The sequence below is a fragment of the Camelina sativa genome, chromosome 17 (assembly GCF_030686135.1).
Source record: "Camelina sativa cultivar CO46 ecotype springtype chromosome 17, ASM3068613v1".
Lineage (NCBI taxonomy): Eukaryota > Viridiplantae > Streptophyta > Magnoliopsida > Brassicales > Brassicaceae > Camelina > Camelina sativa.
In genome coordinates, this window is record NC_141896.1 from 3,242,221 (window position 1) to 3,253,532 (window position 11,312).

At 36.8% G+C, this 11,312-nt stretch overlaps 2 protein-coding genes and 1 pseudogene across 5 annotated transcripts; 2 read left to right on the plus strand and 1 right to left on the minus strand.

Annotated features, from left to right (window-relative positions):
- The first annotated feature begins 1,894 nt into the window (after positions 1-1,894).
- LOC104755039 (thioredoxin-like 1-1, chloroplastic) lies at positions 1,895-3,886 on the plus strand. Its single transcript, XM_010477358.3, has 4 exons — positions 1,895-2,468; positions 2,693-2,869; positions 2,964-3,128; positions 3,219-3,886. The coding sequence occupies exons 1-4, from the start codon at positions 2,223-2,225 to the stop codon at positions 3,465-3,467; spliced, it is 837 nt and encodes a 278-aa protein (XP_010475660.2). The 5' UTR covers positions 1,895-2,222; the 3' UTR covers positions 3,468-3,886.
- A 176-nt stretch (positions 3,887-4,062) lies between these two features.
- Positions 4,063-6,045, minus strand: LOC104755040 (uncharacterized). 3 transcript variants are annotated; one of them, XM_087494785.1, is made up of 5 exons: positions 5,879-6,022; positions 5,276-5,598; positions 5,057-5,123; positions 4,529-4,609; positions 4,063-4,407 (listed from the first exon to the last, which is right to left on the minus strand). In XM_087494785.1, the coding sequence occupies exons 2-5, from the start codon at positions 5,435-5,437 to the stop codon at positions 4,340-4,342; spliced, it is 378 nt and encodes a 125-aa protein (XP_087350911.1). In that variant the 5' UTR covers positions 5,438-5,598; positions 5,879-6,022; the 3' UTR covers positions 4,063-4,339. The 3 variants fall into 3 exon arrangements, with proteins under 3 accessions (XP_087350911.1, XP_010475662.1, XP_010475661.1); XM_010477360.3 differs by having other exon boundaries at positions 5,276-6,045; XM_010477359.3 differs by having other exon boundaries at positions 4,063-4,410; positions 5,276-6,019.
- Positions 6,046-7,551: 1,506 nt separating this feature from the next.
- On the plus strand, positions 7,552-11,223 carry LOC104755041 (leucine-rich repeat receptor-like protein kinase PXL1 pseudogene; annotated as a pseudogene). Its single transcript, XR_015585635.1, has one exon. The product of XR_015585635.1 is annotated as a leucine-rich repeat receptor-like protein kinase PXL1 pseudogene (transcript).
- The last annotated feature ends 89 nt before the right edge of the window (positions 11,224-11,312 follow it).

The window sequence follows — 11,312 nt, forward strand, 5'->3', positions numbered from 1 at the left end:
AAACCTTTTTTTTGCTTCATTTTCATAATGTGAGTTTGGTAAATAATTTTTTAAGAAAAAAAGATAGCAAAATTATGATTTAGGATTTTTTTGTTGTTTATTCTTGTTCTCTTTAAAACAATTTTTTTTTCAATTTTGATATTTTTTAATAATAAAAACCACATTTTTTACATGTCCTAAGCCACAATTAGCCTTAACACGGCACTGCGTTTCTGTTTTGCGGTTCGTGTTGGAAAAACCTATGGTGTAGTTTTTTCTTGTTACGTGTCTCATACACACTGAACCATTATCACTATTTTAAAATAAATAAATTTCTCTCACATTTTTTTTATGTACTCTCCTCCAACAAAATATCTTCCAATTTAAAAAAAAAAAAATCTAAACTAAAAAAAATGGTTCCTTTTTTTTTATTTTTCAAAGTCTTTCATAATTTCAAAAATGCCCAAAACAGTGATTGATCAAATAAAAACTATCACCCTTTTAAGTAAAATTACATTACATTTGTTAAATATATTTTATATTTAAATGTATTTATTGTCATTAATATTATATTTGTTTATCTTATAGCGCTTGTTTCACGTGAAATATACATCATCTTTCTTAAAAACAAGAATCAACACATATTTTGTGTTGATATGTACACTCTGCTATGTAGTCACACGTGATTGTAGGTTCTAAACGTTGTTATTTTTTGACTGATATACTTAAATAACTTATTGACAAAAAAAAATTATATTCAGTAACGTTCGTTTCATATTAAACAAATTGTATTTCGACTGTTTTTTCTAGTCAACACAAGTCAGTAGTCACATTTGTTACATTTCTACTACTGTATTTAGATAGTTTTTGTTTGTTAACACTCTTTTTTGCTTATGTTTTCTACTTGTTTGAACAAAACATTTCAATTTACCTCTCTTGAAACCTTTCTACATAGTGTTATGAACATGTTTACATATATGCATTATGGAATTGAGGAGGTTAACTGTACAATAATCAAACTAAAAAGGGCAATCTCCGATTACATCTTAATCAGGTGGCCTTGAATGTAAAAACTAAAAAGAGTAAAGGGGATCAGAAAGAGAGAGATGTGGTGGAGAGAGTGAGACCCACGTGAGTGATGTGTTGGCAAACTATCTTCCTTAAAATCCAAATCCTTATTATCCATCACTACTTTTTTCTTTTTCTTCTATTTTGGTTTGGTATTAAACCCATCACTTACTTGTACTGTGTTTACCAGCCACTCCCCCAAGTTTTGTTCGTATTATGTTAATGTCGTTACACTCGTATGCAACACATAAAAATCCTCTTTATTTCTTTGCCATGGGTTTCTTCCATAATCCACACCTTTTTTTGGGATGAAACATTAGACATAAAAATTGGTTTCTTAAATATGCTTTATTTTCTACATTTCCCCAAATATACTTATACTGCTGTCAAACAACATAACTAACCAGATCATTCTTTAAAAAAAAAAAAAACAAGATTAAGTTCTAAGTTGGGCTAAACGATGGTTCGTAGCCTAATTTGTTGTTTACTTGTTTGGTAAATGATTCAGGAAGGATGTTACGTAACGTTTTACTTCCTTTTTTTTTTTTATATAACAAAAATTGCTTGGTCATGACCTACATAATCCATTTATTTATATAGATGAAAAAATAAAACTAGTTACTGAAATTGCCTAAAAATACTCTTCATTTCAAATTAAATCTAAAAAAATATATCAATTTTTCGCACAAAACATGGTAATTATACATGCATTATCCGATTCAAAGTTGCAAGAAAAATTCTTTTCATATCCGTAAAAATTCCTTAGTACCCGCGAGAGAAGAGTAGTCAAGAAAAGAACCTTATCCACTTACTACTTTTATTATCATCCTGACCGACTAAAGCTCATATCACGAATCCACCGTACATTGCCAAATCCAAATTGAACGGTCATGATCAACTAACCAAAAGCCAAAACAGTTTCTTGTCCAGAAAAAAAGTCTAATTTTAAAGATCTTTCCTTTTTTCTTTTCTCTTTTTATAAATTTTCTCGGTGGAACCTAAAAAACAAAAAAAAAAGCGAAACTTCGCTGGCGATTGAAGATTGCTGAGAAGACACGTCGTCTCTCTGAGAGAACTTTTTCTTTATTTCTTCTTCCTTCTGGTAAATTCTGGAGAGCTTTTTTTTTTTCGTTTTCATTCGTTCGGTGGTGATTTGATTAGAGAAGAAGATTAATATGGCGGAAGTGATTAGCAAAACGAGTTTGTTCATCGGAGCTTGTGGGAATCATCACCGTGTTGATGATTTCTCTGTTTCTCCTGTTAGTTTTGGTGGGTTTGGTCTCAAAAAGAGTTTCTCTTGTCTGAAGGTTAACAATCAAAAGCCTCTTCTTAGAAGTGTTTTCCATGGTAGACAGATCGTTCTTGGAGAAGGTGCTCAAACCGAGAGCTTCAAAAGGAGCTCTTCTTCCATCACAGCTCAGGTATATTTTATTATCTAGACATGCGAGATCTGGTTTTAATGATCTTCAAAGCTAAATTCTCTGAAAGATTTTGTTTTTAGGGATTTTTGCTTTGATTTTGTAGTGAATCAAAAAATATCTAGCTTTGATGTTTAGGATTTAGGGTTCTTATGTTTTGAATTTGATATGTTTGGTTTTGCTGGATCTGTGAAAAATATGGTCTCTGACATGTTTAAAATTTGCAGACAACTCTGAGGATTGGGACAGCTCAGAAGTGGTGGGAGAAAGGTCTGAAAGAAAACATGAGAGAGATCTCTTCAGCTCAAGAACTTGTTGACTCTCTCACCAACGCTGGTGATAAGCTTGTTGTTGTTGATTTCTTCTCCCCTGGCTGTGGCGGCTGTAAGGCTCTTCATCCTAAGGTAATCCATCCATCTAACTTCTTCTTCTTGGATTGGACTATATGTTGGGAAATGAACAAGTTTTCTCACAAGAATGGTTTGTGGATTGTTGCAGATATGTCAGTTTGCAGAGATGAACCCTGCTGTGCAGTTTCTTCAGGTGAATTACGAGGAGCACAAGTCCATGTGTTACAGCCTTGGTGTCCATGTCCTCCCGTTTTTCCGATTCTACCGAGGCTCTCAGGGTCGTGTTTGCAGCTTTAGCTGTACCAATGCCACGGTTCGTTCTCATTCACATTAATCAGGACAGAACCAATCAAAACCGTGTAAGGTGTTTGATTCTGATCCATAATTTGCTTTTGTTTTTCAGATCAAGAAATTCAGAGATGCATTGGCAAAACATGGACCAGATAGGTGCAGCCTTGGACCAACCAAAGGTCTTGAAGAGAAAGAGCTTGTGGCACTTGCTGCCAACAAAGAACTCAACTTTAGTTACACACCAAAGCCTGTACCAGCTGAGAAAGAAGCTGCCACTCCTCATTCAAACCCAAGTCTCCCTGTTCCTCTTCCGTCCATGAGCAACAACGATGGAAAAACATTGGTCTCTGCCGGGAGATAAGAGCGAGCGGATAAACATTTCCCTGTACAGTTTGCGTGGTAGTAGTAGCGGTAGTAGCTGGATATATCGCAGTACCTAAAGATGTCAGTTCTTAGAGCAGCCAGCCGGTTTAGTGGGGTTTAGTTTTTTTCGGGTCCCTTGAGCAAAATCGGCTATTGGCATCTGTGTTTTCTAGAGCAAAACCAGTTCCGATGGTTACTCGTGTTTTGCTCAGCTCTAATGGGATTGAGAGTGGAAGTTCATGCGCTTGTCTTCCACCTTCAATCAGCTTCAGTAGTGTTTTGGTTTCTTTGTTTGTTTTTATTTGCTTTAAAGTTTTTAATGTAAATAAAGATATCCAATGTGGATTATCATACAATGTCGTGAAGCACTCTCTATGAATTGGTATCTTTATGTAGTATATATTAAGGTTTTTCTAATGTGTTTGATGTGTTGTCTCTTTGAAGTGATTTGTAAAATTAGATCGTTGGCTAACGACTACTTCAACTAATTTGCAAAAAATAGTTAAGAGCTTATTGGGATATATAGTTTTTATAACAAAATTTTTGGTTTTCATGTCAGTGAGAAGAAGAAACACAGAAATTGAGTGGGAGTGTTAATAAAAGGGATTGTTCTGTTACTAACTCTACTTCGAAGGCACCAAAACATACCAGAATGAATACAAGATAAGATCTTCAAAGACAGCTATAACAAGATTCGAAAAACTTTTAAACAAAATTTCTATTAAAAACCCTTCACTGCTCTGCTTGGCATCCTCATCACGCAAAAAACACACGTTTCCCATATTGAAAGAGTTAAACCAGACATTGAGAAGATAATATCATCCATCGTCAACTGTTAGATGAAACTGAGCTTTCAGGTTTACAAGACACTCATTCTAGCATTTGATCGGCAGATGCAGATCCTTGGCTGCTGGCTGTCTGGTTATTCTTCTTTTTGCCTGCTAACAAGTAGGCAAAAACAACTAGTTACAACTTCCATTATCAATCAGCTAAATTGCATCAAGTAAGAAAAGGCGACTAAGAGATATCAGGCTTTAAAACAAAAGCACAAGGAATCACCTTTATTCTTAAGTTTATTGAGCTTCAAGTTCTTCTTTACGCTAAATTTTTTGGGGGATTTCTTGGTGTCTTCTGATGCAGCTGAAACCACAAGGAAGAGATGAGCTTTTGATTAACAAAGACAAATAATAAAAATTCAAAGTAACAAGAGCAATAAGAATCCAAAACAAGCCTGAATAATTTCATGAAATGCACAAAACAATATACAAAAGAAAAGACTGCAATTAATGTTCCTCTCTGTTGTTTTGCTAATTATAACGCGAGACTGAAACTTGAAAGAAACATAAGATAAGATACAGAAGATATGAATATAGCAATACTGATGATACTATAGACTTGCATTTCTAAGCATTTTAAACTCCTAACTGCTATTTCCCCAATCGAGTTAAATTACAAAAATTTATTCTAGAGTTGTATATCTGAGCATTTGAAAGTATCTATCCTTAAACTGATATTTCCACAATTCGATTCAAACAAGATTTCTAATTGAAAACTTCATCCAAGCTCAGTAGCTTTAGTAGTAAGTACCTTCAGAAGCAGCCATCTCTACATCTTCCATGGTAACAAGACCCTTGTCCACCATATCTTTTTGCTCCTGTTGAAAGAATCAAACATGAAACAACCCTTTTTAAAATTACTTCCACTTACAAAAGGCTAATATAATAGCTAAGACCTAATCGTGTTAAGATTCTCCAACTTCTTACTATATCAAAAGAGTTGATAAAAAAAAAAAAGGGAAGGACATACTCGGCGCCATTTGCGAAGGAGCTTTCTCTGACGTTTACCGGAGACGGAAGGGACGGGAACTCTGGTCTTCAATTTATTGGTGAGAGGATCGCCGTGAATGGCTCGTTTTCTATCAGCTTTCGCCTCTCTCTTCTTCTTCGCGATCTCGTTGTACTTGGCCATATCTTTCTTTTACTCTGTACACACCCAAAACCTTCGACAACGCCTCCGCCTCACTTAATAAAACCTAAAAATCAACTTCTTCTAAAACCCTAGAATTCAGCACTTCCGCCAATTGTAGTTGGGCCTTTTCCCCAATTTTTATTTGGGCTTTTATTGTCGACCTGCTTAATAACAGATAACCAACATGGATAGTTCCGGTTCGGTTTGATTCGGTTCAAATCTAATAAAATGTTCTTTTCTTTTGGCAAGTTTAAAAACGTCGGAGGTTCATCAATCATCATGATCAAACAACAAAAATTACTATCTAATTTTTTATATTATAAATTTCTACGAAATCAAGATAATTTAAAAGTGTACAATTAAAAACAACTGTAATGAACATATTAGAACCAAATCCAGGTTAATATAGTCTAACCACATTAAAAAGTAGGAAAAAAAAACCTATTAAGAGGGAATAAAAGGGAAAGCTCTTCTTAGCACATGGGATTCCAGCTTCATCTTCTCTCTAACAATATCGCAATTATGATCTCATTATGAGTTTACATAATTATCCCATTGAATTTCATATATAGGATATAGGATGGTATTGTTGTTATTCTTGGGTGGGTATTATATATAGTATTAATTTATTTGATATAAAGGCCCATATGGGTGCATGTGAAATGTGAATAAAGTTAGTTTTATGCAATTATTTTCCTTCTTTTGAATAATAGAGGATCATTTTTGATATATAGGATTCAAATGAATTTAATTTTAGAGCTACTCGTGTCCATCTACTTTTACGAACCTACAACAATTAAATTGGTTAGACGAACCCCGTGCCTCTCTTTTATATTTCCACATACAGTTGTGCTTTGTATCCGTTATAAGATCGATATTGATCTCCAAAAGTCCATTCACACACGAGTACTACATATATAAGAATATCTAGTACTAAAATCTGGACAAGTAAAAGGGTTTGTGTGTTGTTTTTGGATAAGATCAAACTCATCAAGGATGTAATTTGAGCGATGATAATATAGGTTTCTTACTTATATAGTTTTGGGGTCAATTAAGTTGTTCCTCCTACGATCTCTTTTTTTTTGTTAGACCGTTTTCAATGGTTCCAATATTTCTTAAAATCTCATGGCAGCACTTAAAGTGCTACTTCGCGTATTCCCATAACCAATACGCATATATAAAGTTTAGATTCATTGTTGCTTTCAATGAATCACACGAATATAAACAAAATTCGGTTACGGCTTGATGTCATACGCTATGTTAGAAGCCGAAGCTCACAAGCCATATGTACTAGGCCGGCATGAATAGGAAATATATATATAAGCTTTACATTTAACATATGTGATAATGTGTACATAGGCGACAAAATGTGATGTATTACATCTCTAAATGTATGCACGCAAGTGTCATGGGACGTTCCTAGTTGCGACTTGGCAATGAAGTTTCTTATTTTCTGATTTTAATTATATGTTCTATCAACGTGGGAAGATTCTCTCACGACCACCATCATCATAGTTCACGAGCATTTTTAATGACGCCGTTCTAAACAAAGAACATTCTCCCGACTATTGAAGAAGACATGCGAAAACTCGGAAGACATATCAACCCATGTAAAACTCCAAAGAAACCATTTTTTCTGTTGTGCAGTGAAAATAATAACACATGTAAAAAAAAAAAACACGTTTGTGTACATACATGAGGTAATCTCTAAAAATATAGTTTTCTTTAGAAACACTTTTATTTTGACTAGCTATTAATCATCTTTGAAATGAAAAATAGTAAAAAAGAGCACTATGTGAAGACACATTCTCTGCCCATGTTTCACTGTCCCACTAATCTCTAATGAGGACAAGGGTTTACAAGTCACTCAGTGCCTTATGATTAGGCTCTTCAGAAACCCACGATTTCTTCATATGTATTATATGTACCATCATCATTATTTTAGTATTCTTTATCAGCACTTAGTTGTTTGAGGTTGCACAGATCAGCAAACTGATAATTATATAAAATTACAGGATATGGTCATTGATTTAGTGCTCCTCGAATTTTCGGTTCGACTTTTTATACACAGAGTTGCATTTGGCCAATTTTGTTACACATCATCATGTCATATAAATTGTTATCCGTATAGACATCACACATGTGAAGAACTAAAAGTTGATTAAATAGAAATAATTTTACTATATCATACAAAACTGTTACGATCGCCAATGGAGTTCGTATACTATTCCACCGATGGAAAAAGTAACATAATCATGATAAAATAATTGAGACAGAGAGACAGAGAAGGAGAGGATTATAATAAAATAAGATTCTGATTAATCATTGTTATTCCAGCTTTTGGTTCCCAGTCTCTTATTATCAACTTCGCTTGGGGGCCTTCAATCTCAGTTGCAAAAAAATGCCATAAGTTTAGCCAAAACTGAAGAAACAGAAGAGCAAAAAGAAAATGGCGTTTCCTAACCTTTTCTTCTTCTTATATTACGTTGGGTTCTCTCTTTTACCTTTTGTTTCTTCTCAAGCTTATGAACAAGAGATCTTGTTGGCCATCAAGTCAGACCTGTTTGATCCTTCAAATAATCTCCAAGATTGGAAGAGACCTGAGAATGCCACATCATTTACTGCATCAGTTCATTGTCAGTGGACCGGAGTTCACTGCGATTCAAATGGCTACGTGGACAAGCTTCTTCTTCCCAACATGAATCTCAGCGGAAACGTGTCGGATCAGATTCAGAGCTTCCCTTGTCTGCAAGTCCTTGATCTCAGCAATAACACATTTGAGTCTTCTCTTCCTAAGTCTTTTTCAAATCTCACGTCCTTGAAGGTCTTCGACGTGAGTGCGAATAACTTCTTTGGAACCTTCCCTTATGGTCTAGGGATGGCCACTGGTCTTACACACTTCAATGCCTCTAGCAATAATTTTTCTGGCTTTCTCCCTGAAGATCTTGGCAACGCAACTAAACTTGAGGTTTTGGACGTTCGAGGAGGTTACTTTGAGGGATCGCTGCCTTCTTCTTACAAGAATCTCAAGAACCTGAAGTTTCTCGGTCTTTCCGGTAATAACTTTGGTGGAAAGCTACCAAAGGTGATTGGCGAGCTCTCCTCCTTGGAGACCATCATTCTTGGCTACAATGGCTTCACGGGTGAGATTCCAGAAGAGTTTGGGAACCTGACGCACCTTCAGTACCTCGATTTGGCTGTTGGGAACCTTACGGGCCAGATTCCATCTTCTTTGGGGAGGCTGAAACAGCTTACAACAGTTTACCTCTACCAGAACCGTCTCACAGGGATGATTCCTCGAGAACTCGGTGATATGGCTTCTCTTGTGTTTCTTGATCTGTCTGATAACCAGATTACAGGAGAGATACCTATCGAAGTAGCTGAGTTGAAGAATATGCAGCTTCTGAATTTGATGAGGAATCAACTCACGGGTATCATTCCGTCAAAGATTGCTGAATTACCAAATCTTGAGGTTCTGGAGCTGTGGCAGAACTCTTTAATGGGTTCCTTACCTGTGCACCTCGGCAAGAATTCGCCATTGAAGTGGTTAGATGTCTCATCAAACAAGCTTACAGGAGAAATCCCATCAGGATTGTGCTATTCCAGAAACCTCACAAAGCTCATTCTCTTCAACAACTCATTCTCAGGTCAGATTCCAGAGGAAATCTTCTCATGTCCGACCTTAGTTCGTGTTCGAATCCAGAACAATATCATTTCGGGAACAATACCAACTGGTTCAGGTGACTTACCAATGCTTCAGCATCTAGAGCTCGCAAAAAACAACCTCACCGGTAAAATTCCAGATGATCTAGCCTCATCTAAATCACTCTCGTTCATCGACATATCATATAATCAGCTCTCATCCCTATCTTCCTCCATTTTCTCAAGTCCAAACCTTCAAACCTTTATTGCCTCACATAACAACTTTGCCGGAAAAATACCTAACCAGATTCAAGATCGTCCATCTTTGTCTGTCCTCGATCTTTCCTTCAACCATTTCTCAGGTGAAATCCCCGAAAGGATTGCTTCTTTTGAAAAACTTGTAAGTCTAAATCTCAAGAGCAACCAATTGGCGGGAGAAATCCCCGAGGCATTAGCCGGGATGCACATGTTAGCTGTTCTTGATCTCTCAAACAACTCTTTAACGGGGAACATACCAGCGGACTTGGGAGCTTCTCCAACCTTGGAGATGCTAAACGTGTCATTCAACAAACTCACAGGACCCATTCCTTCAAACATGCTGTTTTCAGCCATAAACCCAAAAGACCTCGTGGGAAACGATGGCCTCTGCGGTGGAGTTCTATCTACTTGCTCTAAGAGTCTAGCATTGTCAGCAAGAGGCAGGAAACCAGGAAGAATCCACGTCAACCACGCAATATTCGGGTTCATCGTTGGAACTTCAGTCATCGTGTCACTGGGAATGATCTTCTTGGCAGGGAGATGGGTATACACAAGATGGGATCTTTACAGCAATTTTGCGAGAGAGTATTTGTTCTGCAAGCAGCCTCAGGAAGAGTGGCCATGGAGACTAGTGGCTTTCCAGAGACTGTGTTTCACTGCAGGAGACATCTTATCACAGATCAAAGAATCAAACATCATTGGAATGGGAGCCATAGGGATTGTTTACAAAGCAGAAGTCATGAGACGACCATTACTCACAGTAGCTGTGAAAAAACTATGGAGATCACCATCACCACAGAATGATATCGAATATCATCATCAAGAAGATGAAGAAGAGGACGACATACTCAGAGAAGTGAATCTACTTGGTGGTATCCGACATAGAAACATTGTGAAGGTTCTAGGTTACATCCACAATGAGAAAGAAGTGATGATGGTGTATGAGTACATGCCCAATGGAAACTTAGGAACTGCTTTGCATTCTAAAGATGAGAAATTTTTACTAAGAGATTGGCTCTCTCGATACAATGTCGCCGTTGGAGTTGTTCAAGGTCTCAATTACCTCCACAACGATTGTTACCCTCCCATCATTCACAGAGACATCAAATCTAATAACATACTCCTCGATTCTAACCTCGAGGCGAGGATAGCTGATTTCGGATTGGCGAAGATGATGCTTCACAAGAACGAGACGGTTTCTATGGTGGCTGGATCTTACGGGTATATAGCGCCGGAGTACGGATACACACTGAAGATAGATGAGAAGAGCGATATATACAGTTTAGGCGTAGTGCTTTTGGAATTGGTGACTGGGAAAATGCCGATAGATCCTTCGTTTGAGGATTCGATTGATGTTGTGGAGTGGATTCGGAGGAAGGTGAAGAAGAACGAGAGCTTGGAGGAAGTGATTGACGCGAGCATCGCCGGAGAGTGCAAACACGTGATCGAAGAGATGCTTCTGGCATTAAGAATCGCTCTTCTATGTACTGCGAAGCTCCCGAAGGATAGACCGTCGATTAGGGATGTAATCACGATGCTCGCGGAGGCTAAACCTCGCCGGAAAAGTGTTTGCCATGGCGCCGGAGATTTGCCGATTTTTAGAAACTCGCCAGTGGTAGGACTGATTTAGAAGACGGAGGTGGTAGGGGTATTTTTGTCATTTGAGCAGCTGAGTTTTTAACGTTGGACTTGAGAGAGAGCCCACAAAAGTATAAAAATCAGCCCATACAGTGCACCGTGTAAGAAGGCCCTTGAACCGATGATTAAAAATTGTAATAAGTGCCTTGTTCAATGGCTAATCCAGCAAATATGTATTTACCGGTAGGTAAAAATTGTAAAAATATATATTTTTAACAAAAAAAAAAAGAAATTAAAATTAGCAAAAAGTACATCTGGTTAAAAGATTAAAATTCTGATTCAAATACAGCTAGTCAACGCCATTAAATTTTGTTATGGTCAAAATCATATATTTATA

Excerpts from the sequence above, each read along its gene's own strand:
- LOC104755039 (XM_010477358.3), top strand. The coding sequence starts at position 2,223 with ATGGCGGAAGTGATTAGCAAAACGAGTTTGTTCATCGGAGCTTGTGGG. Across the intron at positions 2,469-2,692 it reads CTTCTTCCATCACAGCTCAG|ACAACTCTGAGGATTGGGAC; the intron begins GTATATTTTATT and ends TAAAATTTGCAG. Across the intron at positions 3,129-3,218 it reads TTAGCTGTACCAATGCCACG|ATCAAGAAATTCAGAGATGC; the intron begins GTTCGTTCTCAT and ends TTTGTTTTTCAG.
- LOC104755040 (XM_010477359.3), bottom strand. The coding sequence starts at position 5,437 with ATGGCCAAGTACAACGAGATCGCGAAGAAGAAGAGAGAGGCGAAAGCT. Across the intron at positions 5,124-5,275 it reads TCCTTCGCAAATGGCGCCGA|GAGCAAAAAGATATGGTGGA; the intron begins GTATGTCCTTCC and ends TTCTTTCAACAG. Across the intron at positions 4,411-4,528 it reads CAATAAACTTAAGAATAAAG|CAGGCAAAAAGAAGAATAAC; the intron begins GTGATTCCTTGT and ends CCTACTTGTTAG.